This window comes from Passer montanus, unplaced genomic scaffold (assembly GCF_014805655.1).
Source record: "Passer montanus isolate IOZ18808 unplaced genomic scaffold, ASM1480565v1 scaffold10, whole genome shotgun sequence".
Classification (NCBI taxonomy): Eukaryota; Metazoa; Chordata; class Aves; order Passeriformes; family Passeridae; genus Passer; species Passer montanus.
The window spans coordinates 12,484,935-12,512,800 of NW_024356505.1; the positions used below are offsets into that span (position 1 = coordinate 12,484,935).

Below are 27,866 nucleotides of genomic sequence, written 5' to 3' on the forward strand. Positions count from 1 at the left end.
GATCGCCCAGGCACGACCCCGATGAATAATCCCCACCGCCTGGCACGGCGGGGGAGGAGCGGGACGGGGGGGCGGGCATTGCGGTGCCTTTTCCCCTCCCTCCCCGGGATCACACCCCGCTCACACGGGGGGAGGTGCGGCCGCCCAGCCGTTTTTGGGCGGAGGGGGCGAGCAGAGCGAACTCCCCCCGCGGAAGGGCAGAGGCGGCGCAGACCGGAGCCCACCCAACTCCGGTTTCCATTTCCCCCGCCCTCCGGCCCTCTCTAAACTTGTCCTGTCCTGTCCAGCCTCCCCCCACCCCTCTCCCCGTCCTTCACCCCAGCCATCCTCCTCCTCCTCCTCCTCCTCCTCCTCCGTGAGTGTGTGCGCGCCCCATCCACTCGCTAATTGAAGAGCTGGGATTCCTCACGTGAGAAGTTGATTTGTAGTTTGAACACGTGGCTCATTCAAAAAGCCGGAATATTCAAGTAATTTTTTTTCTCTCTCTCCGTCCTTCCCTCCCCCCCCCCCCCCCCCCCCTCCTTTTTTTTTTTTTTTTTTTTTAATACGGAGAGGCGGCGCCTGCATGCACGTAGTGTGACATTTTCATAGTCCGCCTGCTGCTGCCAAAGGGGCTTGGGGGCAAGACAAAAAAAGTAGTTTTTTTTTTCCCCTCCCCTCCTCCTTTTCCTCTTCTCAGCCCGCCATCCGCGGCCCCGGCGCTGGGTGTTTCCCCCGTGCCCCCCATGCGCCCGGGTAGCACGGCAGGCACTTAGGGCTCCCGTTTGGCCACGCTTTTTTTTTTCTTTTTTTTTTCCTTTTTTTTTTTTTTTTTTTTTTTTTTTTACCCCTCGAGAGAGAGAGAGGGAGGGACACAAGCTGCAGATCTGATTTTTTTTTTTCCCTCTCCCTGTCTCTCTCTCTCTCGCTCTCTCCTTCCTCCATCGCATTTTGTTTTATTTCCCCCTTCCTCCCCACCTCCTCTCGCAAGACGAGGGTTGCAGCCCGCGGTGCGCGCCTCCCCGAGCCGCCAGGAAGATGAACAAGCTCTACATCGGCAACCTCGGCGAGAACGTCAGCCCTCTCGACCTGGAAAGTCTCTTTAAGGACTCCAAGATACCCTTCTCGGGCCAGTTCCTGGTGAAGACGGGGTACGCCTTCGTGGACTGCCCCGACGAGAGCTGGGCCATGAAGGCCATCGAGGCACTTTCAGGTGAGCGGCCCCTTCCACCACCCCCGCCCTCTCCCCGCAGCCCCGACGGCTCCCGCCTCTCGAGCTCTTCCGCGGCCGCGGAGCGGCCGTAGCGGCGGCCTGGGCCGCGCCGCTGGTCTGGGGGGTGCTGAGGGGGGCCGGGGGGGTTCCTGTTCCCTCCGCCCGCAGGTGAGGTGGGAACTGTTTTTTCCCGAGCGCGGCCGGAGCCGCCCGGCCTTCCCGTGGAGCCTTTGCGCGGGGCTTACGCGGCGGTGGCCCCCCGGGAGTGGCCGGGGAGGGGCGGGAGCCTGGGCCCAGGGACCCGCGGCGCGGCGGTTCCCATGTTTTTCCAAGCCCCACGGCCAGCCCTGCCCGCCCGGGGGCCCTCGCTGCATTGGGGGGGCGGTGAGTGCAGCGAGGCGGAGGCGGGCTGCGGGCGCGGAGCCCTGCGCGGGGCAGCGGCTGCACACACCCCCCGGGCACAGCTGGACTCCCCCGCGGCCCCTCGCAGGGGCCGCCTCCCCCCGGAGCGGGCTGAGGCTCCTTTCGGCTCGGCTTAGGCCGCGGGGCTGGGGGCGAGCCGCCGAATTGCTCCAAACTTGGGAGGGGGCAGCGCTGCCGCCCCCCCGCCCCGCGCTGCCCTGCTATTTATTTCGGTTTCTCTTCGCTGCTCTCACGCACCCATCACCGCCTCCAGCAGCGCCGGCTCCCGGCCCGACATCCTGTTTTTGTGTGCTTAAAAAAAAAAAAAAAAATTTCGCGTGAAGCGGCTTTGCGGAGGTCTGCCGAGAGAGGCTGCCTCGGAGGAGATGGGCTCAGGTCTGCTGGGAGCGGCGGTTTCGGAGGAGATGGGCTCGGGCTGCGCTCCGCGCCTCCCTTCGGCTCCTTCCCGCCCGCTGCCGCGCAGAAAATCGCCCGAAGTTGGCGGCACGGGGGGTGGCGGAGCCCCCGCTCCCCCTCCCCGAGCGGGGCCGAGCCCGGCTCCCGCACACGACGTTTCGCGGGCTGTTCGCGGCGGGGCGGGGAAGGGGCCCGGCCGAGGGCAGCGCGGCTCCCCGCGGCAGCGGCCCCGGGCCGTGCCGCCCTGCCGGGGTTATCCAGTGAGAAGCAATTTGAAAAATGCTTAGGTTTGTGTTTCTCTTCCCTGTAGATAAATGGACCGCTTTCTTAAACCCACAGGCGTGCACTGAGTGCAGTCCGAGAGGTTTTCTAGAATCACTCTATGTATTTATAATGTAGTGCTTTGGCCAGACAGCAGTGGTACTATTTAATTTATTTTTTTAAAAAGGCACCTTTCTATGGGAGAAGCAAATTATTATGGTTTGATGGCAAATGACTGTGTAGATTTTAAAATTTAAAGTTCCCTGAGAAGAGTTAAAATGTGTGCTAGCAGGAAATGAAATGTGGTGTTGTGCACTGTATAACGGGCAAGCACGTGAGCTCTGCTTCAGCAACAAAAAGCACCTTGTAAATATACTGGTGGTTATATTTTTTTGGTCCTGCCATGTTGGAATCTGCAGCATTTTACAGGCACATAGTAGAAATCTCATCTGTATTTGAGGGGATTTTATCATCGCTATTTTGAGCTGGTCTATAGAAGCAGCAGGAGAAGGACTCCTTCCCAGTGAGGGGACACGATTTATGCATCCTTAATTTCTAAACATGCGTTTAATTTTTGCAAGGCAGTAATTTTGCTGGGCCTCATGTAAAGAAACAATATTTGTAATAAAACAGTAGTATTTTTATGCTGCCTGTAGCAATTCAGCCTGCTTCTTTCACAAATATTTATATGATAGAAAACCTGGCATGCACTAGAGAGTAAAAAAAAAATAGATCAAACTTTCCACGTGCTTGTTCCTGCACTCCATTATTGAATCTGGGAAGTATGTCTGTCTGTGAAACTTTATTACAAGGGACTTCTACTATTTCAGGATTATTTTTAAAATTGCAGTCTTTTTAAGAGAGTTGATTGGAAAAGATGGTTTATCTGTCTCGATGGGCATTGTGTCATGGTATTTTGAGAATTAGAAGTTTGGTCATCTGTTTAGTGTTAGAAGAAAGCTTCACTTGAGAAAGTATGGAGGTTTTTTGCTCTAGTTAAGGGAAAGGGGAACCCCTCTCTGGACAAATTCGTTGCATGTGACTCTTTATGGCTGCATTTATTTTATACTTTTCATTGAAAATGAATATGGTGTATGTGCTCTCTCAGCTTTAATATGCAATGCATATAGTTTTGAATTACAGTAGCCTGCATTTAATAGATCTTGTATAGAAAAATACTGTTGTAGATGGAATATACTTTCAGATTTAAGAAGACAATTCCATGGGACACATAAAAATTGATGATTTCCTATTAGTCTAATAAATTTACTGTTATGCTTGTTAATCTTAAGCTTGCACAAAGAGCATTCTATTTATGCTTTGGAAAATAAATTCATTAGACTCATACAATGGTAAATTTAAAATCACTGCTGCTTCCCCCACTTTTTTCTTGTTTTTTAAAATAATTGTTTAATGTGTTTAAAAGTATTTTTCTGTTCTTTTAGCTGCCAGCTGAAATGGTGTAAAAGTCCATTCTTTGTATTGGGTACTGTGCCCTTTTTGTGAATTAGCAATTACCAGAAACATTTATCTGTCTGTAACTTGTTGAAAAGAATTCTGCACTGAACTTCAAGCACTTTCCTAGGCATGCGTTGCCTGCATATAGGCATAGTGAAAAAATTGCAGAGGTAATTGTAACAGCACATCCGTGTTGCTTCTCCCAAAGCCCTTGTTTGTTAAAACACTGTTTCATCGTGCATTATCTTGTTGGAATGCATTGGATATAGTTCAGATTTATACTACTGTTTAACAGAAAATTAAATTGTATTTCTCATGACTGTATTTCCTTCCCCTTTGTTTCTGCTCCCCCTCTCTCAAAATTTAATATAGAGAACTACTTAAAATTCATTCAGTGGCCTCCATATGTAATAGTGACTCTCTTGTTCCTTTTATAAGTGTCTAATTTTTTTTTGGAGGCAGGGGGAGGGTGTCAAAAAGTTGAAGATTTTTTTTCCTTGTTTTTCTAAGCATTGCTTACTGGGCGCATATTTAGAGCTGTTGGTTACACCTAAAAGCTCAGTTTTCAAATGTTGAGTATTGTTGGTGAAAGTGGTAAAGGTGATTTCAAAGTAACTTATTTGGAGCCTTTGTATCTTTTTGCAGCAGGGAAAGGTGTAGGAGCAGCTGGGGTGTGGTGGGGGGTGTTGCTCGCCAGGCCCACCCAGTGTGTTTGCACGCTGTAAGGCCGGGAAGCACTTTCCAAAGAGCCCCGTGCTCTCCAGCGGGCGAGATATGGCTGGAGAAGTGACGCCATTTAAAAAAAAAAAAAAAAAGGATGCGTCAAGTCTGCCTTTCAGCGTGAAAGTACAATTAATAGTTTGGTCAAATGACTGCTTCGTAAGAGCAAAAGTTGTTTTGTAGCGCAACAAAATTATTCAATACATTGTATTGACCTCTGCTGCTTTGAGGCTGCTTCATGGAGACTCCTAGCTCTCCTCCTCACAGCCTCCTTGAACACGATTTTTATGGGGGTTTCTCTTGTTTTATTTTTAATTTTTTTTTAATCAGAGTGCGTTCATTGTCACTCCCAAAGGTAGTTGGTGGGTATCTTTCTCCAGAGACAGCTGAGGTGCACAGGAGGAAAGGGTAAGGGTTTGGTAATCCATATCCTTGTCACATAAAGGAAGGTCAAGAGGTGGTGTCAGCTAGGGTTGCCATAAAGTTGGGCTGACTCTGGAAGACATGGAGTGTGCCTGGCTTGCTATTCAGGGCGAAATTCTTGGGCCCAGTAGTCACTGCATTCCAGCCTTTGCTGGATCTTCTGATTTGAAGTGGGCACACCCAGGTTTGCAAAATTGCCTTCCTACCTGCTGTGGAAGGAAGCAAGGAGAGAGCCTGTGTGTGGCTTTCCTCCCCCCCACCACTTCCCTGGAAGTATTTAAAAAACAGACCAGGAGATATGCTGTGGTTGAAAAAAGAGCCCTGGTCAAGGTTTTCTTGATGGAAGGGTGGGGAATTACTTTGGGGGAGGTGCAAAGCATTTAATAAGCTCAGGAGTAGATTCCTGACTTACTATTGAAATCTCAAGGGAATGCCAAAGGAATGCAGCATTTCTGCATTCAGACCCCTTGGTGTGGAAGAAGGCTATTGCAATATTTAAGGGTTTAGGTCACTTTATGCAAAAGTTAGATGAGGCATTGTGATGATTTTGACTCTGCCAGGGAAGGCAGGGCTCCGTTGGTCACATCCAGCACTTAGATGAGTTTTCTCCTGACGAAGCGAAGTGCCGGTGCGGGAGGAGGATGGTGGCTGCCCATGGCGTACGTGGAGCTTGTGGTGCGAGGCTTTGGGTACTACCTCGCACAATCCAAGAGCAGCTGGTATCTCACAAGGCGATGTAGGCTGCAATCTGATTATTCAAATGGCCTGATGTCACTTGTGCGTAATGAGGGGGGAGGGCAGGCGCTAACTCTGGGCACCTGGGGATGTGCTTGGCGCAGCCTCCCGGCCTGGCTTCCATGTCCAGGTGGGCTTCCCACCCAGACCTGATCCACTCTGCCTGCTCCTGGGGCCCTCAGGTACCTAAAATGCTCACAAACACCTCAGTTGTGATAATGACGAGGTGTTTTTCCAGTTGGAAGGTTAATTTTTTTTTTTTCCCCCCCACCTCAAGGGCTCTTTGTTAAGAAAATAAATTCATTGTGTCTCTTCTGGGGGATTTGTTTGGGAACAGAGCAGGAGAAGTGGGTAACAGGGCTTCACCCTATAGGTAATGCTGCTCTATGGGGAGAGAAATAGCCTGCCAACTAGGCTTAACCTCTGATGCTGAGGTGTCCAAAGGCTGATTTGAGGAAAACAGGCCCCAAGTCCTCTTTGTGCAGCCACCTGTGTTCCACGAGTGACCATTAGATGGGAATTGGATTGTGTGGCTAATTTTCAGTACAATGAGGGTTCGTGTCCCCTGTGCACAAGATGGTGGGAAATGGTTTTGTGAGGCTAAAGTATGCATGGTGCCTGCGATGGTCATAACAGTTATTAAAAAAAAATAAAATTAGTGGCATTGATTTTTAGTTTTGCTTCTGTAAATATCAAGTAGATAGAAGTATGCTCAAAGAAGACATGTTAGAAAATACGCCATTTCTTAGCTGTATATGTTGTCTTTTCTGTGTGCAAACAGTGTTTTTGAGAGTGCAGGGCCAAAACTTCACATAGTGATTTAAAGTTTTTATTCTGTTTCCACATTTGTTTTTTGCAGATGTAAACAGAAGATTTTTTTTGTTTTAATCTTTGAAATTTTACAATTAGAGTGGAAACGCCAGTTGTGACTATTTCTATACAGACAATGAGTTGTTATGGCAAAACCAGATAAACTTCACCAACCTTGTTAACTGTTACATTGTGGGAAATTTAATTTTTATAGTTCCTCATGTTTGATCATTAATTAAGAAAAAAATCCCTTCTTGATGCAGTTTTTAAAAATCAGCTGGAACACATGAAACACAGCTGTAAATGTGTGTCCTGAAAGGTTGGTCCTGTTCTCATTTTGCTAACTTCCCTTTACAGGAGGTACCCTGAGAAATATACTTGTAGCAGATTTTAAATTGTGCGTAGATATGGTAAATTTTAAAGGGGTGGAATAAAAAATAACATTTTGGAAGTGTAATTCAAGGGTAGTAAAAATATGATCAGGAAATGTTTAAGATTTTTTTTCTATTTCTCCCCTTTTTTCCCTTCAAGCATGGCATAGTAACATTTTCCACATTTTTGAGACCTTGAAGGTGGCATTTTTATAAAATGGGTCTGTGTTCATTTCAGTCACTCTTTTAAGCGCAGAGCATAGGACTCTACAGTGCTGGAGTCCTTTTATGGCTTCTGGCTAGCTACTGGGTGGACTTCAAATGCTTAGTTTTGACCTGAAAAATTTTAAATGGCCTGAGATTTACCTGCCTAACAGAAAATGTGATGCTTCCCAGAATGCCTGTGAGAGAGGGACCCAGAGAGAATTAAAATACACCTAATACTTAGCCATGGACGGGGCTAGTCCTTCAGGGAACCTCACAAAAAAGATTCTTCACTCCTTAAACCTGTTCCTCTCCTTAGGGTCATCTTATCTTTTGACATTTTATTGTTCTGGGATTTTGGTAAAAAATACATAGTGGCATGGATCACAGCTAAAGACACTCTTTCTTCTGGGGAATTCATCCTTACATGAGCCCAGTGAGACAGGCACAGGACAATATTGATGTAGGACCTTTTTTCTTGTCATTTAAGAGTAAAATTTTTTATTAGAATTTGATTATTCAGAATCAGTAAATGGATAGAGAACACCTGCAAAAATGGAATGCTCTAAAATCTAAGTATGGATGACTACTTCATGCTTTGTATATAGAGAGGGATAGATTAGAAAGTTTGAATAGGTTTGATACATTTAGCAAGATCAAGGTGCTTTATGTAGTTCTAGAGTGCTTCAAGACCATTATATTTTAATGCACTTTTATTTTTATGTGCAAAGTGTCTATCTCCACATCAGTCCATTCTTCATGTCTAATGATGCAGAATATAGAACTATGTACAGTTATATGCTAATTACTGTTGAAAGCTAAGATAAAACCATAACTTTCCCTTATTTTGTCTAGAATCATGATGGAATCAAATACTTGAGCATTATTTTATAGTTTTAGTCTTAGGCTTCCTTACTTTTTCCTTTATTTTTTTTTCCTGGGCATGTCAAATGTAGGCACTTGAATTCCTTTTCATCCTGCATCTTTGCTGGGTGAGTGTTACCTCTGCTGTCCAAATGAGGAAAATGTCTTGAATATGCCATTCAAAAATCTCCCTGTGTGTCTGTGTTGGGGGTGTGCTGGGAAGACCAGTTACCCAGTGCTTGCTGGTGCTACCCAACCTCTCTGGGCATGTCTGTCCATCTGGATACTTCAGTGATAGTTGTTCCTTGTCATCAACTGGAATACGTGATTTGGCTTTGAAAAATTTTTATGTGGGAGCAAGAGCTCCTGTGTGTTTGTGGTAAGTATAAAAAAAATTGTAATTTTGTATTATCTCCTGGTTTTGCTTCTTTCCAGATCTGCAATATTGGTTTGTGAGTGTGTTTTCAAATATGGATATATTTAACAGAGAAGAAAATCTTGTTATATGTAGTGGGATACTTAGGAAATGAAGTGGATTACTCTAATATTGACCACAGTAAACTTTAAAATACTGTATGTGTAAAGGCAGTAAAAGAGTGGTGCCGTAAAAGGTGGCTTTCCATTTTTTTTTCTGCCAGTGCATTGAAATTTCAAAATGAAAAATTACAATATTAATTGTTATTTTGCTGACTTGTATTGCTGTGACAAGCTGGCACAAGGGGAACCTATAGTATAAAATGTCTCCTGTTCAACACAGCCCAGCAGCCATGTGCTTCCCTATAGCCTGCCTCTTCATGGTGCAGGGTGGAATCAGCATCTACTCAAAGTGCCCTTTTGCAGGTCTGAATGAATGGAAAACTGCCAGTGACATGCAGAATGAGGTATTCTGTGCTTTTAATTAAGTTAAAATTGGGATAAGATGACAAAAAATGAGTCAAAGAGGGATCTGACTCTTCTTGGATATGGTACTAAGTACAGAAATGAAACCACCTTGAAACAGAATCTTCAGCTGGGAAGGGTTTTACTCCATTTTAAATTTTTTGGTGTCTAGATTATCTTGTGACTGTAGCCTCTGCATTATTTCTCACCAATCAGTAGTTTCTAAGAGAATGTGTATGTATATGTGTGTCTCTTGTGTGTGTGTATATATATAACTGCATATGCATTTTAAAAGATTGTATTACCATAAAATAATTTGCAGTTTAAGAAGGGACCAGCTAAAAATATCTGGAGAATTTATAAAAATAGTAAGGATAGGGGTTTTTTGGTGTTGTTTTTTTTTTTTCCTAGTCCAATATCCTTGAACACAACTGGAGCTGAATGTTCACTTTTGAAAGATTAACTTTCATGCTCAGCTGAACTTTAGGAATGTTATTTTAAAATATGTAGTCTACACCATGTGTCTAATACGTGTTTCTTCTTTGAAAGTAGAAGTGTTTTATTGTTTTGGTAAATTGTTTTCTAATTTTTAAATGTTAAATGTACATCTTCTATATGTTTTCCCTCAAAAATGGAGCTCACTTCACCTTAATGGAGCCTTCAAAATTGTAGTGCAGAAATCAGAATTCCCAGTAAAGGAACTCTAGTGTGTGTGAACAAAAAATCCTGTTGGAAAAAATAATAAGCTTAAGTTATTAGTTGGGTTTGCAGTTACTTATTTTCCTGAAATTTCATATTAAAGAGCAGTCAGAGAAGGAGTAAAAAGCTTGTTGGGCTTGGATTTGGTATTATTCATTAAATATCTAAGTATGCATTGATCGAGGTCGGGTTCCAATCTTCTAGGAACGATCAGGGCAGGAGGGTTGGCTATGAGATTCCCTGCCTCGGGTGAGTTGTGCTAAGCAGGTGCTCCACACAACTTTGAGCCTAGAGCCTGATCCTGGTCTCTCTCTGTCCCCCCTCCCCTGCCATCAGAGGGAATCCTGAATCCCCGGTGTGCAGCAGGGAGATTCCTGGGAAACAGAGTTGACAAAATGTCTCTGGCTTTGATAGGGAAAATGCATATATCTAGCAAAGGCAAAAGACACCAATTGTTTGTTTGTTTGTTTGGGTTTTTTTAAACAGTAGTTTTAAAGCAGTTACAGAACAGGTAAACCAGAAGTTTATTTTTGGTGATAGAGTGGATTATTTGGTTTATATGCATTGGGGAAATTCTTTGCGATGGTGACTTCCTGATTATCATGGAAGAATAGTTCAATTTTTCTTCCTACATCTAAAATAAAAATTTCAAGGAAGAGTGTCTTTAGGACAGTGCTTGGAAAACATAATTTGTGGGATTCTAGAGGAATTTGGATAGTAGTTTAATCCATGACAATAAATAGTACTTATAATGTAAATATTTTTTTTAAAATACGAATTCTGATATACATGCTTTAAATTATTTTCTGGTGAAAGTTTGGTGGCAAACTTATGCAGTTAATGGCTAGGGAAAATATCTTGGACTATTGCAACTAATTTAGAAATAATTTTTCAAACGACTTTGCTAACTGTACACCAGCTTGCACAGACCCCCCTCACCACTGAGCTGCTAGTTTGTTAGAGTTATGTACTTCTGTGCTGTAGAGAGCACAAGGGTCTTTCCTACCAAGACAACAGGATTCCTGGATGAACCACATCTTTCTTCATGGAAAACCAGCTCTCTGGTGTACAGAGGGAGCTGTTCACCAGGGTCAAGCGAGAGGGATTTGATGCTAAGTGTCTCTTAGCGGTATCGATCTCAGTGGGTGCTGGTGCTGATCAGCAGCAAGAGCTCTCACATGGCGAGGTTTGTGTTTAATAGGGGCTTGATTATTTAAATGAGTTCTAGATGGTGGTGGGCAGCAGCCTAACTTGGTGTTCTGCTAACCAAAAGTGTTAAAAACTGCCATTGCTGATCAGGAGGCACTACTACTGACCCCAGAGAAGTGCTGCAGTATCTCAGTACTTGTTACCTGATTGTATGAGTTTTTACAGGCACAGAAACTTTTAAGATAGGATGAGAAATTATTGAGAGAGGGACAGCTCTTATTGCTATTTTTTTTAAAAAGTACTGTGTAGTCATTATTAATTTTTTGTTCAGAGTTTAATTCTGGAACTCAGTAGGAGTGGTGAAAAATTGTTCTTGTACTGCTAATACTAGTTCATTTGAAGATCCATCAGAATGGTTATTCTGCTAATTTTTTTTTTAAATCCACTTCTTAAAGCAACCAAACATCCCCATTGTTGTAATAGTCAAAAAGTAGAGGATATTTTTTTATTAAATACTAAGATTTTTTTCCTCAGAGATGGTCTGAGTCCTAATAGCAAATGGTGAGTTCCTGTTCTATTTGATGCCTTGCTCAAGGCTGCTGCTTATTGTATTTATGTATTATATACCTCTATTCAGAAATTTAAATTTTTTTTCCTGTCATGCACTTCAGAGAGGATTTTTATAAATAATGTGATTTCTACCCATTCTTTTGCACTGGCTAGTCTTAAACAAGAAGTGATTGTGGACATGTAAATATGTCCCAAATTCTGCATTTGACATAGAATGGTAAGCTTTAGATAAAAGTGGTGTACACACCCTTTGTACAACTGGGCTTTATGACAGTTGTTCAATTGAACTCAAAGCACAAGCAGAATTGTGCTTAACCTATTTATAGTTGAAGCTACCAATTTTTTCTTGAAAGTAGTCTTGGGAAAACAGTTTGAAGGCTTGTCATTAACTGAAGTCTTGAAATTATAAGGATTGCTCTACCTTTGTGTTTGACTAGCTTCGCTAAAATCACAGAATTTCATTCGCTGGCTGCGGTTGGGTTTTGCCTGCCTCTGTGGCAAATAATAAGCTTATGTATATTGCTTTCTTTCCTGGCCCTTGGGCTCACGTCACCTGATCCACAGAGTTCACCCAGAATGACTGTTACTGGTTTTGCACACGCTAAGCTCAGCATCTTAATGTGAAACTGAGACTTCTGCTCGGATCCAGCACCGCACGTGTGGTTATTTCAGTCTCCCACTCTATTGCAGTGCTGTGTGTTGTGCTGGAACACTTCAAAAAATGGTTTTTCAAATGAAAGTCGAAGTTAAGATTAACTTTTTAAGCTAGAGACTGCCGGTGGAAATCACATGTGATTTTTGTATTCCAGACAGGCTCTCTTTGACATAGTTCTTGCTTATGTCACTGGATGTATCATTTTGGGTGGTACCTTTGGGAGAAAAGGGCAGTAAAAGGGAAAAAAAAAAGGGCAAAGCATGGAAAAGTCTGTCCAAAACTTAACCATGTTTTACCATGATGAAAGTCTGCAAATTCCAGGGGAGCAAATGGCATTAGAGCAGTGATAGTTTTTTGGAGGTGGCTGTGGTGTGTCACTTATCTGAGGAGAGATAAGCAGAGGTTGGCCTGGTTTGGGGGGCTCGGGAGGTGTCCTGGTCTCTTTTCCCTCTAACATTCAGCCCTGTGACCTTCCCTTGCTCTCTGTGTATAACATGTATGTGGTTGTGAGGTATTAAAGCATGTCTTTGAGGTTTGGGGGAGGAGGGGGTGGGAGTGATTGTTTTGTTTTGGGGTTTTTGGTAGTTCAGGTTCTGGTTGTTACTGGCAGTTTTGTCTCATTGCATAGTCCAGCTCTAGGCACAAAGCTGGTCCTAGCATAGTTTGAAATAAGCTGAATTTTTGGGGGATGATGGTGGGGAGTGAAGAAGACACACAAGCACTAATGTTAGCAAAAAGTTGTTAGTAACCCCCAAAGAAGGATGGCTTATATCTGTGGTTAAATACCTTACAATACCAGTCTTCCTTAAGCTTTTTTTTTTTTAATTTGCTATTTTAACTTTCTCCAGGTGTTTAAAAAAAATGTTCTTAAATCCTCAGTTGTTTGGTGTATCTATATCCAGGTGGAATGGCTGAATTTAGAAGCTCTGAGAGGTGTATTTAAACTATGCTAAATGGTGCTCTCAGGTAAAAGCAGCTCAATCTGTTTGTGGGGGCAAGTACCACCTAATTTGGGTATCTGTTTATGAATCAGTACCATACGATTGTAAAAATAAAATAGTAATTACTGTCTTGTGTGATAATAAGCTTGCACATCTGTATACAAACTAAATTCAAACTAATTATCTACTAAATAATTTATTAAATGTGGTCAAAATTATCATCTTCATTTGTATGAACTTTGCTCATAATCTTGATTTAAATACCCAGCAAAATGCCATGTCTTGAAAACTGCAACTAACTAAATGCAAATAATCTTGATGTTAATGGTGATTAACTTATAAATTATATTTATGATTTAACTGGTTAGCTGTAACATGATATAAGCCTTTTCTCTTCTTTAAAAGTAACTAATCCAAAATTACAATTTTGCTTAGTTTAATGTGAAGTGAACTAAAACAATGTCAATGTTAAATGCTATGTAAAGAGTGTACTTTCCAGTGCAGAAATGTAAACTCTTATTTTTTGTTCTCTGGTCATGGCAGTGTATTCAAATCTACAATGACAGTGAAAAAGCCAGTGCTGTCTGTGATATTCATCCTCAAAACCTGGTGCTATATCCTGTTTTCTGTGAAAAAGAAATTAAAAAAAAAAAAGAAATTATATACAAGGTGATAGTATTATCCTATAATTGCTCTATATACCACTACCTAAAGTCAGAGTAGATTTTTTAATAGTATTACCAATGTGGAGGAAATTATTTTATATTAACTGTAAAGGTTACTAAAGAAAATACACTTACACCTCTTATATACAAACAATTTTTCAGAATAACTTCTCTTTGAAAGAAATTGTAGAATTGAAATGTTGCATAATTTAAAGTCAGTGAACAATTGAATTTTAGTTGTTGACTTTTCCAGTTGAACAGAATGAAATGATACTCTAAGGCTTTAATCAAGCCCTGGTATGAAAGCTCAGGGATTGCTTTCATATATTATACTATGTAAGCCTGTGTGCACTAATCAAAGCTGCTATGACAAAAGCACAGAAGATTGTTTTGGTAATTCTTAAAAATGAAGTTTAATGCAAGATATAGTTACCAGCATTTCTATTAAGTCAATATAAAATATTGCAAAAGATTCTTTACACACAATCTGTGTATGTACAAATTATTTACTGTGCGTGAGGATTTACTAGTGTAGATATACTTACTCTGATCAAACCTATTGCTCAAAAAAAAAAAGGGAGGGGAAAAAAGAAAATTTTGCATGGTTATAACTGCATAAATTCAACTTCTTAAAACATGTATATTAGAAAGCTATTTTTTTTTTCAGTAATCAGTCTTTAGATCACACCTTAATGTAAAAAGTATTGCTTATGTGTGCAAGGTGTGTCTCTTTAGTTCTGAGCACCAGCTGAAGGATGGCACATTCTATACTTCAAGGGTGTAAAATTTTTTGATGGGAGACTGTGCAGGTCAATTAAATAACATGCTACATTTTTCTGAGAGTACAGGTATGAAATAATTTCATTTGGTGCTCTTCTCTCCGCAAAATTTTTGTGCAAGTGGATAACGTTGGATTTGTGGAGGAGAATTCTTCAGAGAAAATTACTAAAAAAGTGAAAATAATGTTTGAAAGCCATACACCAAATTTGTTTCTCTTTGCTAGTAACAAATTATAGAAGTGAGAAGTAACAGAAATATAGAAGAAGCAATGGCATTTAAAAAAGAAATTTCTGCATCTCTTGATGCTCAGCATAAAAATGACAAGTCAGACAGCAGAGTGGTCACTTTTGATGACTTTTGGGTTTTGACAGGGCAAGAGAAAGGAAGGGAAGCTGTTTGGTGGTGACAGTGCAAACCCTAAGGGTTCTAGCACTCCTCTGGTGAAGGTGTTCCATCTCATCTGATTTAGGTCACTTAATCAGTTTAAGGCCACGTGGAATTGTCATTAGTAAGGGACAGCACCTGAGTGCTCTTCTTGCTGGTCTTCCATTAGTTCAAAAAAGTGTACTACTGAAATGATGACTAGAGCATCAAAGAGAGAATTGGTATCTGTGCAGTCTTGGCTACAGAATGCATCAATTCATGCTTTAAAAGTTTGTTTTAAACTTGCGTTAATAAGGCTTATTGTACTGAAGCTGTTGAGACAGAAGAACTTATTTTAAAGATAATGGGAAATGTACAGTAAACTTGACATTTCTGATGTAAAGCTGGTGGAGTATTCTACTTTTTTTTTTCTTCTAGTGTGGTCTAGAAATTTTAAATAAACAGTTTGTCTTTCCAGCACTTTTTAAAATTTTCTTGATTTGCCTTGAGATTGAAAGGTAGAAATTATTTTTAATTAAAAAAAAGGTTTGTCATGTGAGCAAATTACCTGCAGGTCATTGTTGGGCTTTGCTGGAACATCAGATGATGAGCATGAACATAATATCTTTCAAATGCTCAATTATCATGTCAGTCTAAGCTGTCCTCTGCAAAGTTTATTAATATATGTATTTCTGAAAAGCAGTAATAAAAATGGAAGTTTCAGTCAGTGTGGATGCAGAGTGAAAGCCATGTGTGCATGTGCACACACACACTCTAAATACTTTGAGTGGCTCTAAACACTGGAAAGAGTTTGAAATCTGTGGCTGTAAGTTTTGAAGTGTTGATTTGCTCTGTGCATTTGTTAATTTTACTTTTAGTTTATTTTGTTCTTTTAAGCGCTAGGACTATTAGTATTTTTAGATGTTGCTATATACACAGTTGCCTAAATGAAGTAGATTGCCCTTGTTGTTATCCATTTGTATGGTGGAAGAGACTTGAAAATGTCAGGGAGCCAGTAGGGTAGCTGAAGTTCACATCTACACTTAAAACCAGACTAAGGAGATATTTCACTTATTCTAGTTATAGGTTGTAAGCTTTTTGAAGTTAGATGGTGTTTTCAGCAGCACGAGTGTTTGTGTTTCCATTTTCTAGACCCTGCAGGAATCTTTATTTGCCGAGATCCTTTTTTAGGAATTGGACATTAATTTGTGTCAGTTTTTGTAGAGTAGCCTGAGAGAGGCAGCGAACAAGCTTGTCTTTAAAAATTGCACGTGTGGGATGAGTCCCTCAACTACCCTAGTGCCATGCTCAGTTTAGGTTCTGAAATAGCTTGTTCTCAACCTGAATGTTTTGAATCTGATATTTGATAGCAAAAAAAAAAAAAAGTAGCAAATGATGAGACTGTGTAACAGAGGTCTTGCAATTAAATATTTTAAGAGTATAGGAGGAGCAACTCTTGCTATTTTGATTCTCCTCCACTCCCTCCCTCCCCACCGCAACTGAATTTGTTTCGTTTGGAGCATACCGTGAACTCAAAATGAGTATGAGCAACTGTAGTTTCACTTAAGTGTGACCTGAAGGAGACCAAAATAGGCTGGACTCCCTGTCTATCGCTGTGGTGTAAGGAATCTGGGAAGCATTTCCGATGTTCTCTGCACACACAGGCTCGTGGTTGAGCAGTTGGTCTCAGCAGCATGGTGGCTACTGAATTTGTCTACCAGTGCTGCTAATTTTATTTGGATATTTCAGTCTGAGAAGGGTGAATCACTGAGTTATTGTTAGATGAGATCTAATCTGGTGCCATACCTCCCATACCAAAAAAAGTTGCCAAAATTTTACATAGTGTGTGCTATGTGTTACTTATTTCTATGGGATTTCTAACTGGTTTGCAAACTCTTGCCAAGTAAGAGATGGTAGTAGAGAAGAGGTGCAAAATAAAAGCACTACGAGGCTTTATCCAGCAGCAACTTAGAACAAAGTGTCTTGTTGGCTTTTTAATTATTGCAGTCCTGGTACCTTTTTTGCTTTCAGAAATTACTCTGAAGCATCATTCACCATTCTTTTTTGCTGCTTGAGCTCTTTAAAGGGAGCTGAATTCACTGGAAATTAAAAAAAAAAAAAAGAAAAAAAAAAAGAAAATATTTTTTTTAACAACCTACTGCTACCTAGTCCCTTATATCACCACATACCGCAGGGGAACCTGATGCAAATTTCAGTCTGGGGCTGCTTCTTACAGCTGATGTAGATTTTCATAGCTGGTCCATAATGGAAGTAGTGACTGCTCCAAGTAGCAGGACCCTGTGGGCACTAGGAAAACAGGTGATGGGAGAGAAGAAGCCTTTGGCTATTTTGGTGGCTGAAGAAAATGAGGGGTGGGGAGAAGAAAATAACCTAAATGGAACACTGTGCTCAGCTTTTATCTAAGTAAACAAAATATTTTTGCATGCTTAGAAGTAATTTTGCTTTTAAAGGTGCTTATTTTCAGTCTTTTATGTACCTCATGAGTGTTTTCACTTTTATCCACATCCCAGTTAGTTGCAAGTTAGTTGTGTGGTGAGAGAATAAATGACAAGTGACTGTAGCTTGAAAAAGTTTGGTCAACAAAATCAGCTCCATAGAACAGTTGTTTAAGGAATGGAGACCCCTGCCCAGAGAAGGAAGGAAAGAGAGAATGTAGCATTTAGAAAAAAACAACATACACCCCCACCCCAAAAAGAGCAGGAGGAACCAAACAAAACCAACCCAATCATAAACATCACAAGCCACAAAGATAGACCCATTTTCTAAAGGGCACTAAAACTTCATGTTAGATTTAAAGCAGTTTAATTCTTTATTAAAAAAAAATATCATAACAAACTTTTCTGTTAACAACACCTGAAAAATGAAAGTTTTTTCCTTTTTTAATGAGAAATTCAACATTAATATGGTAATGACAGAATCTTCAGAACTTGCTTTTTAAAATGCTTTATGATCCACTCAAGGGAATTAACAAATAATGAATATAAGCCTATAGTTTAATTAGCGATGTGAAGAATTGCTGGGCTAAAATCCAAAAGCAGGTGGTAACAGGTGAGAGCCTACTATCCAGGTAATCCACATAAACACAAGAACTACAGCTGGGTTTATGCTGCTTGCTTTGCCCACGGTGTGACTTGGACGTGCCCACATAAATCTTCTGGCCGTACTCGTGGAGCTGCCAGCCCATTCACAAAGCTGCAGGTTCTTTCGGAGTGTCCGAGTTACTCGTGCAAGGAGAGCAGGGCTCCGTGGGCTGGTGGCTGTGGGCATGGGGCTGTGCTGGCCCCGTGCACGGGCAGCTTTGTGACGGCTCACCCCGGGGAGAGGTAGTAAACAAACCCCATGTTTTGCAGGCAGTGGTAGGAAATTTGATCGTCAGCACAGAGGGATCTGTGAGGTAATCCAAGAGTCATATTTTCATTCTGAATGCTGAGATAATGCACCTCTCCAAAGCGGCCGCTTTGCTGGGCTGTACGTGCAAGATGAAAGGGGAAAAGTGTAGTTAGGAGCCAACTATTATGTCTTGCATGAGCTTTGAGAAAAAATTTTCTTTGTCTAAATTTTATGGAAAATCCTTATTCTGAGTGGTAGTACAGACTGCTTTTAAATCGGGTTCTGGGATTAAATGAGTCAACACAAAGAAGTATTGCTGCAGTTTGCCTGTGGCTTAGCCAAGTTTTGTCTGCTTGAATTGCTGAATTGGGTTTGAAATTGGAGCAATAACATTTCCTCTTCAAGTATTGTGCTGACCAGATCAGTGTGTAGAAATAAAAAGTGGTGCTGTTTCTTAACAAGTCAGTATTTGAAACCTTTCTCCTTTCTTCTGCTAGGTAAGTTCAAGACGAACTGGCTGTTTCACAAGCTAATGGCTTTATTTGACAAAATGTAGTCATGGTGCCATCAGGGTGCCTTGTAACATATACTAGATATTTAATACCTTTTTATATAAGTGATAGAAACACCTCTGTTTATAAGTTAACTGAACCTGAGCTTGTTTTTGAAAGAAATTCAGAGTACCTTCATTTTAGGTGGGAAGTGTGACCCTTTGGTTTTGTATTTATCAGAAGTACTTTTTAGGAAAAAGCACATTGAGATATGTAACTGCATGAGTAGATCTTTATCTATAAAATTTTGCATACAAAATTTTATAGATAAAGATGGCTTAGAATGTCCATTTAATAAGCTTTATTTGAATGGACTTACTGCTGTTTGTGAGGTACTTGCAGGAATGAAATGTGAACAATTTAGAGTGAAAAGACTGCTTAAGTCCATGAAATTTCAGTGTAAAGAGGGGGGTGACTGCAGCACCTCTTGCAGGACAAGGCACTCCAGTGGCTCAGTCTGTATCACTACCTCTGTTTACCATGAAAAAAATAATGACAATTACCCCTCCCACACCCTGTAACTAGAAAACTACTGCTTTTTCTCCCAACCACACTGATCTGAATTGAGAGTTCAGGATTATTTATTTTATCCTGTAAACTTGCCTTCTTTTTTTATTTTCTTTTCTTCCCACTAGAAGAGCATTAAAAACACTGATTCACTCTGTTGTGCCCAAGCATCAGCTACTTGAAGCAACCAGAGAGGGAGAAATTAATGAACTTTGTGTGGGATTCTCCCTGGCTGTTTTTATTTTGCTGGCTGCAGAGTAAACAATAAGACACCTCTTTTCCTTCCCCTATAAATTCAGTTGATTACAAGCAGTTTTCCATTTGGCTATAAGAGTTGCTAACTTTGTTACTATGGCTGTTCCTGTCAGGACTTTTATACAGAACTCATTCCTTACCGTATGGCGTTACCCACACTTCATAGAAGGCTTTTTTCCCTGTGTGGTGTGTTTTTAACATTTCATCTCCAGCTGTCTATGTTCAGTTTGGGTTGTCAGTGAAGTAAGGCTGAGAACTGACAATTTTTGTCTCGGTGCCATTCTTCGGAGCTGGGGGAGAAGAGGGCTTGTTTTGGTGAGTGGGTTTGCAGTGGCATCACGTGTAGCTGTCAGAGCTGGGGCACCACAAGCTGGGAGACAGTGCTGGGGGATATTGGCACACTCTGCACCTCTGGTGGGACGTGCAAAGACCTTTTCCAGGTACCCAGCACGGCAGTACAGACCTAGAATGCATGAAATGAGCCAGCATTTGCTCTTTGCGTGTTCTTAAGAGTGGCAAAGGTAGACCATTTGCTTTCTATCCCATAGGTATTGAGTTCAAACAGTTGAATGGACTAAGATTGTGGATGTTCACTTGATCTGCTTTCAAAAATGTTGAAGTCTTTTTCCATAGGCTCTTGTTTAAAAGGAGTATGTTTGTGCTCTGTGAATTTGAGGCATTAATGTTGTGTGTAGTTCGTATGGTTGCTGAAATAAGAGACTATTAAGTGATGTTATTGTTGAGAAATGGGAATTAAGGAGTAGGAGGCAGCATGTCTCCGGGGAGGGAGGATGGTGAGAAGGGGTCTGGTGAGAGTGTAGGTACAACCGTGTGGAAGTGCAGTCAATTTGTTACTTGCATTTGTTTCCCTCTGAAATTTGTTTCCCTCTGTAAAATTTTCACACATCTATGAGATACAAAAAAAAAAAGTTCGGACTGCAAACAAAATCATGATACTTTATTGTTCTTTTCTTTATAATTGTCTATCTTCTCTTATTTAAAATTATTTTCCCCTATCAGGAGGTACAATCTGATGTGATTTGACTTTGCTAAGTGTCATATAAAGCATAGAGTGAGATTGTATTAGTGAAAGTCTATCGTGAGACTTAATATGGGGATGCAAAAATAGACAATTTTGACACCCTTTTAACTAAAGGGGAACTTGATCTATGGAAGGAAAAAATCCTGGTGTATATATTGGGGGCAGAGAGAGAATGAAAGGGTGTACATAAAAGAAGTGAAGAAGAAAAGCCACAATTTCAGCATTTTCTTTCTCCCACCACCCTCTTCCTAAGACATATTTAGTATTGTTTCATATGTCTGGAGGGTTCTTGTGGGTTGGGAGCACTGGGTGTCCCTGAGCATGTTTGTTCTGTGTGTTGATGTCAGAGAGGTGACCCCTTCAGAGATCACTAGAACGGCTTTTAGTAAATTATCCATCTTTATGGCACTTTGCCCTTTCCGTCTCTGCACACATGTGTAGCACAAATATGCTGCTTGCCTGGTGAGGGGGCACAGTGGTGACTGCTTGTTTTACTTGCTTTCAGTGTTGCAGAGATATTTGTGTCCCCCAAATACAAAGCTCCAGAAGAAATATGTTGGCATATGGTCATCAGCAGTGGCTTAAAGTAACTGAATCCCGTTACCTGGATAGTACCTGAAAAGAAGAATCTGAATGTGTGCAATTCTTCTTAGGGAAAGTAAATTATTGCCAAACAATTGGTTATGGACTAACCTTGTACAGAAACAGAGAAGTCTCTTTTATTCTTGCCCAAAACACTTTTTATTGGGTATCTTTGAAAAAGACAAATGATTGGGAATACCTGTTCACATGCTGTGAGTATAGGTAGCTTTCCAAAACCATAGTATTATACAGAGCACAAATCTAATTTGCCCAGACTTTTTTTTCAGTTGATGTCTATTTGCAATGCCTATTTAGAATGGGAGAAATGAGTTAAGAAATTTGCTTAAACTGGAAAAAGTGCATACACAAGGCTTACGTGAGTCACATTGATGAGAGGTGCTGGCAGGGTTTTACTAAGAAGTTAAGACTAAATGGGCTAAATATTAAAGGAAACTAGGGTAATAAAATACCTTCATGGGATGAGAAAGGACTGTTTCCTGTTTTACCCACTTGTTATGAGCGCAGGTAGTCATAAAGTAAGAAAACTTGAGATGATTTCAAAGTAGAACATAACAAAGCCCTCTGTAGGGTTCTGCTGCCTGGGATAAAAAAGCTATAGGATCTTTGCATATTTCTACTTTGCTGAAGAAAACAGGGTCATGAGGAAGATGGAAAGCATCCTGAAAGAGCTAGCTGCCTGAGATGGGAGTGTATTTCCAGGAAGATATGCTTTTCTCTTTCTTTTCCCCACCCAATGTGTGGAGTTTTGCTCCGTGCAACAGAGTGCTTGCTGAAGTCAGAAGGCATCCTCGTGGAAGCAGTTGCTGCTCTGTGAAATCCAGTCAGGATTTGTCAGCTTCGTCCCTTACCCTTTGCTACACTTTTGCATTTGGTTTGGGATTTTTCTTGAGGAGTTTGAGAGGCGGTTTTCTGCTCACACGCGAGCAAGCAGTAGAGCAGAGCAGCGAAATCCCCGGAATCACTGCGCTGCCCTGCCCGGGAGACAGCGGGAGGAGCGATCTCCGAGCGGGAGCTGCATCCGCGGTGCTGGCAGCACGTGGGAGAGGGTCCCTGTGCCTGTCGCTGCTCCTCCTGCTCCTGCCAGCACAGAAACAGCTAGGTCACTTCTAGCCCTCCTTCCTGCGTGTAGAGGGGGAAAGAAGCACAAGCGTTGTGGACTTGTAGGCATTCCTTAGGAGTATATTAGGACTTCTTAGACAGGGGCTCATAGCAAATGAAATGGCAAAATCTTAAATGTGTTCATGATCTCTTACGCTGGTTCTGTGTGAGTCCTCTCTCAGACATGCAACGTTTTATTCAATTATATTTTTTCCCCATGGCTAACTGCGATACAGAAAAAATGAAGAAAAAAAATTTCACACGCATCAGTAAACACCAGATTTCAAACTTGTGCACTGGGTGACAAGTTAAAATTACTTGCAGCCAAGAAACTGATGAAGGCACAAATAGCTCCAAATTAAATGGTGTGTTTATAGCTACTCTTGTACTTTTGAAGTGACCTTTCTGTTTTGTACAATAGGTGTCTCACTATTGCCATAAATTGAGGTGCACAACAGGACTGTACCTGTTTCATACTTGGCTTGCCATTTTCTTTTGCTGTTTGTGAATGTGGCAGGAGTTCTAGTAATTTTAAGGTGGCATTTCTTCCTTGCTCTTCTCCTTCCTTCTCCTTTTCAGAATGTTGAAGTTATTTCTGTGCTGCAAATGTTGTCTGGCTAAAGTTTTAAATTGTATCAAACTTTTTTAGTCCCTTGAAGTCACAAGGGGAAGGAAAAAACCCAGCGCCAAACCTTGCGCTAGTCCTCAGCATTAGAGTGATTAAAAGCACAGAGTGCTTTTTGTTTGGTCCATCTTTTGGGTATTGAGCACTAGAGAAGATTTTCAGAAGGATTTCCTTCTGAAATGAAATGTGAGGTGGTAGTTTTGTTGAACTTGTTTAAGTGTTTCTGGAAGGGACTTCCTCCCCTCCAGCCCCCTTCTCATCAGTGGATGTACCCTGTTCAGTGGGAGCATTGGTGGCCAAACTTGGGTGTGGGGCTGGGGTGAGACCTGCTATTGGTGTGGGGGCTGTTGGGCTTGCATCCTTCTGTGAATGGTGCTCTTGCTATGAAACTCATGAATTTTAATTTGAATCTACAAGTGTGAGAGAGTAATGGCACAGCACGGTTTGAAGCACATTGAATAGTGTATCGGCTGCCAATTTTGTGGTTTGGGGTTTTGCTGTATTAAAATTGCCCAGTATTTTTAATGTTGTATGAACATCCCCTTTTATGTTCTACCTCAGGACCCAACTTCCAAGTTCCAGGTTGCAGTGTGAGATTATTTTGATGTTTCAGAGCAGTATATCACTACTTTAGGGTGACTGTTTTGCAGCTGCATCACTAGCTGAGATGATGGTTTAAGGGAAACTTTGCAGGCTTCAAGGAAATTTTCTGCTCTCCCTATCACAGTGACGCAGCTCCTGACTTTCCCTGCTTTACTGAAAATGAAACCTTAACAGGGCTGTGTGTGGTTTGGGTTTTCGTTCTCCCTTCCTTGCCTATTTATATGATCAAATGCTGAAATCTGCTCCTACTTGCTTGAGAGGGAGTGAAAACAGCTGAGAAATGCTAGAAAACTAAGACCTGATTCTGTTTTCTGGCCAAATCATGTTTGTTGCTTGATCCATGGTTGCTGTAGTGGTGGGGATGACACCTCCACATGAGGAGCAGTTTGGGGAAGTGGCTTTGTGCTGTAACCTCTGCTTGTGCTTTGTACAAAGCCTGTGGGGAAGAGCATTTCAAGATGTAAAACACTCACTGCAGGCCTGGGTAGGTGGTGGTGTTAGGGAAAGGAGTGTATTTTAAAAGGATTTGGGGGCGAAAACGAAAGCTTTTGATTTTATTGCTAGACAGGAACATCTCTAAAACTTGTTTTGCTTGAAGACTTCACTGGCTTGTATAAATTTAACTGTTATAAAAAAATCCTTAAAATGTTAAGCATTTTTTTCTGAGAGACGCCATTATTGAGCAATTAAAATGTGAGGTAGAACTAAGTGCTTGAACACAAGACACTTATTTTAGCTGCTTTGGTCTACCATAATAATGCAGTTGAGACCTTCAAAGTCTTGACTGCTTTCTCTTGTCCCCTCTCCCTTCCCCAGAGCTCCTCAGGATGGTCAGGCTGACCCTACCAGCTCAACATACCTGAGCCTAGCCGAAACTCTGTTAATCTACACATTCTTGTAAATCCCAAGGGGTTTGTGGCATCTCTGGCATTTATTTGTTCTCTCACTTTGGGGGAAGGGAGAAGACAAAGGACTTGGCTGTGAAGGCAGCCAGCACACTGCCAGGCTTTGCAGTAGCACTTCAAAGTGAATGTTTTGTTTAGTAGATAAGTGAAAACTGATGTAAATTTGGGGTGAAGATACAATAAATTTACTGATTCTTACCCTCTCCTCCCAATAAGGAATGAAGAATGTTAATAACCTAAATATTAGAAAATGGTCCACAATTAGATTAATGATAAGTTTAATATTAAAACAAATGTATTTATTAAAATTTATATTCCTTACCTTGAAGTATTGTAACATCGTGATGTATTGTCTTGGTGAATTATAAAAAACAAAATAACAGCAAAAAACTCTTAAAGTGTGTAAAGGAGAACCCAGCACAAATACATGGGTTCATCACACCCATTTATAATAGTGAATTAGATACTGAAGGCCTTAAAGCTAAAATAGAAATACTCTTCAAGAAAAGTGGAGGCTTCATGAAATGTAACAGCTGTCAAATGTGTAACAAGTATTTCTGTAACAGTTCTTTGGACTTGAAATGGTTTTGACCTGACATTCCCCCCTCGGCGATCTGTTGGTTTTTTTGAATTCTGTATTTGGTTTTGCCCCTTTTAGTATGACAGATGCTTAAATGTATGACACTGCTATGTATAGTCTATCTTGCAATAATGTTTTCTCTGGGTTTTTTTTAAAACTATTTTCTTTAATTTATCTGCAGGAGTCGGAAGCTTCAGATCAGGAATATCCCGCCTCACTTGCAGTGGGAGGTAGGAAGTTACTTAAAAAAAAATTTATTTTTGCTTAAAAACTATGCTTCTGTTTCTCTCTTTATCCACAGGACTTTTCCCCTTCCCCCACCTTTCACTTGCTTTGCACACACCACCCATTCTGTTCTGGGGAAAAATCCTTTGGAAGGGGGAACAATAGAGCCTTCTAAGCAATTCAGATAACTGCCTTCATTTCTGTTTTCCAAGTTAACCATAAAAAATGTTGAAATGGATTCCTTGGTGAATGCCAACTTCCTGATGCAGACACTCTCTTTGACTGAAAACTCATCCATTTTGGACCTTGCTGGTGTTTGGTGTATGAGTTCAGCAAACTTAATAAAAGTTCTTATTTAAATACTTGGTCAAAAACCTTTACAGAAGCAGATCTTTAGTTCTGGTCCTTTTTTGGATGTGGGGCTTTTTGGGGGCTTTTGTTTTCCTTGCTCCTCTGTATTGGTGGCATTATGGCAAATTGTTTGTTCACAGTATTCTGATTATTGGCTCTCACCAGTATAATATGTACTTGTTATTTACACTCCACAAATAGTGTTCTAATTTTTGCAGTAGATTGCCAACTGTGAGAACGGATAAGTTTTCTTTGCTGTTTTTCTGCCTAGTATATATTTAAAATGTTTTTTCATGTTTTATTAGTGTTAAGTCATCCTCTTGCCTGAGGGAATGTAGGGGGTGGTGGTTTTGGGGATAAAGCTCCGGTAGCATTGTTCTCCAGTGGGTTTGGTCTGCTGCCTTCATCTGACTCTCCATCTGCAGCTACTTCTTTGTTTGCTCTGCCTGATTGCCTCCTAGCTTTGAAGGAAAATGGAGGCATTGGTCTGTTGAATCAAGGCTGTCACCTACAGGGTCTCTGTCAGGTATCACACCACCTCTCATTGCTCCAATCTCCCTTTCTGGTGCCAGCTGTCCACATGAGCTTTTCCTCTGCACTTTTCCCAAGCCTTGCATACCCCTCAGCTTAACAGTATCCACTTGATATCTCTTATTTCAATTTCATAACTGCTTTTTTATGTCAAACTTCTGGGAAGCATAGTAATAGAAATGGTTGAGGCTGACTAATTTGAAGATTAACTTATTTTTTGGTACAAAATTCCTCTGAGGATTTTGTGTAGGAATAGTAAGTATCAGAGCAGAGGCATACAACTCAGATGTGAATAAAGAGATGTTTAAGAGAAGTGCTGTTGAGCAGAATACTTAAAAATGCTTCTACCTGCTCATGACTCCTTACATACACAGCTAATACTGCTTGTATATCATGAGTATCTACCCTGCTTCCCATCTGATTTCTGACTTAAATGATCCCTCTTCTCCATTGTTGCAGTTTCTGTCATGACATCTGCTCTCAGATATTTTCTCAGCCTATCTTTTTAAAAACACTTTGTCTTCCTAAAGAGCCCAAGGAAGAGTCAAAATCATCCCTGTTAAAATCATCTCAGCATTGCCCACATGCTCTAAAGTTACTTTTTCAGTCCTGACCCTTTAAGCACAGAACTTATAGACCCAAAAGTTTCTACAATATTTTTTTTTGCATTCTCTTGCAACATCAGGGTTGCCTGGCAAGTACAGTTCGTCCCCTAACTTTCTAAAGTGTTTCTTTGTAAGTGTTGGTGGTCTGGCACCTCTGCACTTAAGCAGGTAAGCTTTGTCTGTCCTTAAAACAGTGCTGATAAAGTACAGTGACTGGTGATTAAATTAATCAGGAAATTGTCTTATGTCAGTTTACCTTGGGTTCTGATATCTTTTTTTTGGTGTTAAAATCCTTGACAAAATTTCCTTTGAACTCTGTAAGAAGGTTTTTGATGATTCCCCCTCAAAACAAGTCTTTCTTAGTGGGGAGAGTAGAAATGTATGTGTTCAGAGAGGTATTTATAGTGAAGCAATGTTCCTGCAGAATATTTTCTGAGTGGATGGTATGTGAGTGTGCATGTGTAGCAGCTGGAGTGATTTTACTTAGATTGTGTTTTACAGTCCCTCTGTGCCAATTCTCTTGCCTCATCACCCCTTCGTTAATTGCTTGAATCAAGACTGACTTCTAATAGGTGTGAAATCCTTAAAACCAGAGCAAAAGAACTGATGAAAGAGGTCTCTAGGTTAGTTAGTCCAGCCCTCATGTATGTTCCATATTGAAATACAAAACACACTTTGTACTCTGCAACACCTTTCCTTTTTCTGTGACATAGGATATGTGAAAAGAACAGCAGATTTATGTTCTTGTGAACAGTTTTTCCCCTGGTATAGCCATTATTCAGAAGGCTACAGTGCCATTCTTTGCAAAAGCTCTAGTAACTGTCTTGTTTTAAATTTTTTTCTTTATAAAAACAAGCTCTTTATAAAAAGCCCATGGGAATGCCCCTAGAAATCAGTGATTCACAGCTGTTCTTGTTGCCAGGATGTCACACAGTGGTACCTGTGTGCCTTGGGCCATGTGTACCTGGGACCAGCGAGGACCTCTGTGCACAGAGATGGCCCTTGGCTCACAACAAAACACCCACAGGGGCCTCTTAAAAGGAGGGCATCTCTAACATTCTTAAATACAGCTCGTCTGAAGCAGAGTTTGGTAGCAGCTCCCACTTCTGGTCACCATGGATGAGTTTTGCCTCCTGGTTTCCAAAACCATAAAATTTTTCAGGAAATATTGAAGGTTAATTTGAATGAGAGTGTTTTGAGATCCATCACCTGAGGAAGGTGCCCCACTGTTGAGACAGGTCCTTTGTTGTCCATGTAGGTAGAAGCTGTCATTTGAGATCAGTGAACTGCTGGAGTAAATCTGCTTCTAGTGAAAACCTAGAAACCGTTCCACTGATCTTTCTAAGAGATATGCATGTCTATTTAGTAAAATTTAGTGCCTTTAGTAGAAGAGAGAAAACATTGAACTTTAGTGATAAGGAAATTTTGACTTCCCCTTGGATGTAACTGTGTGTCCCAAAAACTCCTGGTAAACAC

The 27,866-nt window shown here is 41.1% G+C and overlaps 1 protein-coding gene across 1 annotated transcript in view; it reads left to right on the forward strand.

Annotated features, from left to right (window-relative positions):
- The first annotated feature begins 311 nt into the window (after positions 1-311).
- The window catches only part of IGF2BP3 (insulin like growth factor 2 mRNA binding protein 3), a 111,316-nt gene continuing 83,761 nt past the window's right edge, over positions 312-27,866 (forward strand). Inside the window, exons 1-6 of the mRNA XM_039712965.1 lie at positions 312-467; positions 971-1,192; positions 9,850-9,889; positions 19,349-19,363; positions 20,399-20,410; positions 24,860-24,908. Of these exons, the coding sequence (XP_039568899.1) occupies positions 1,018-1,192; positions 9,850-9,889; positions 19,349-19,363; positions 20,399-20,410; positions 24,860-24,908 (291 nt within the window). The 5' untranslated portion in view covers positions 312-467; positions 971-1,017. The remainder of the gene's footprint in view (positions 468-970; positions 1,193-9,849; positions 9,890-19,348; positions 19,364-20,398; positions 20,411-24,859; positions 24,909-27,866) is intronic.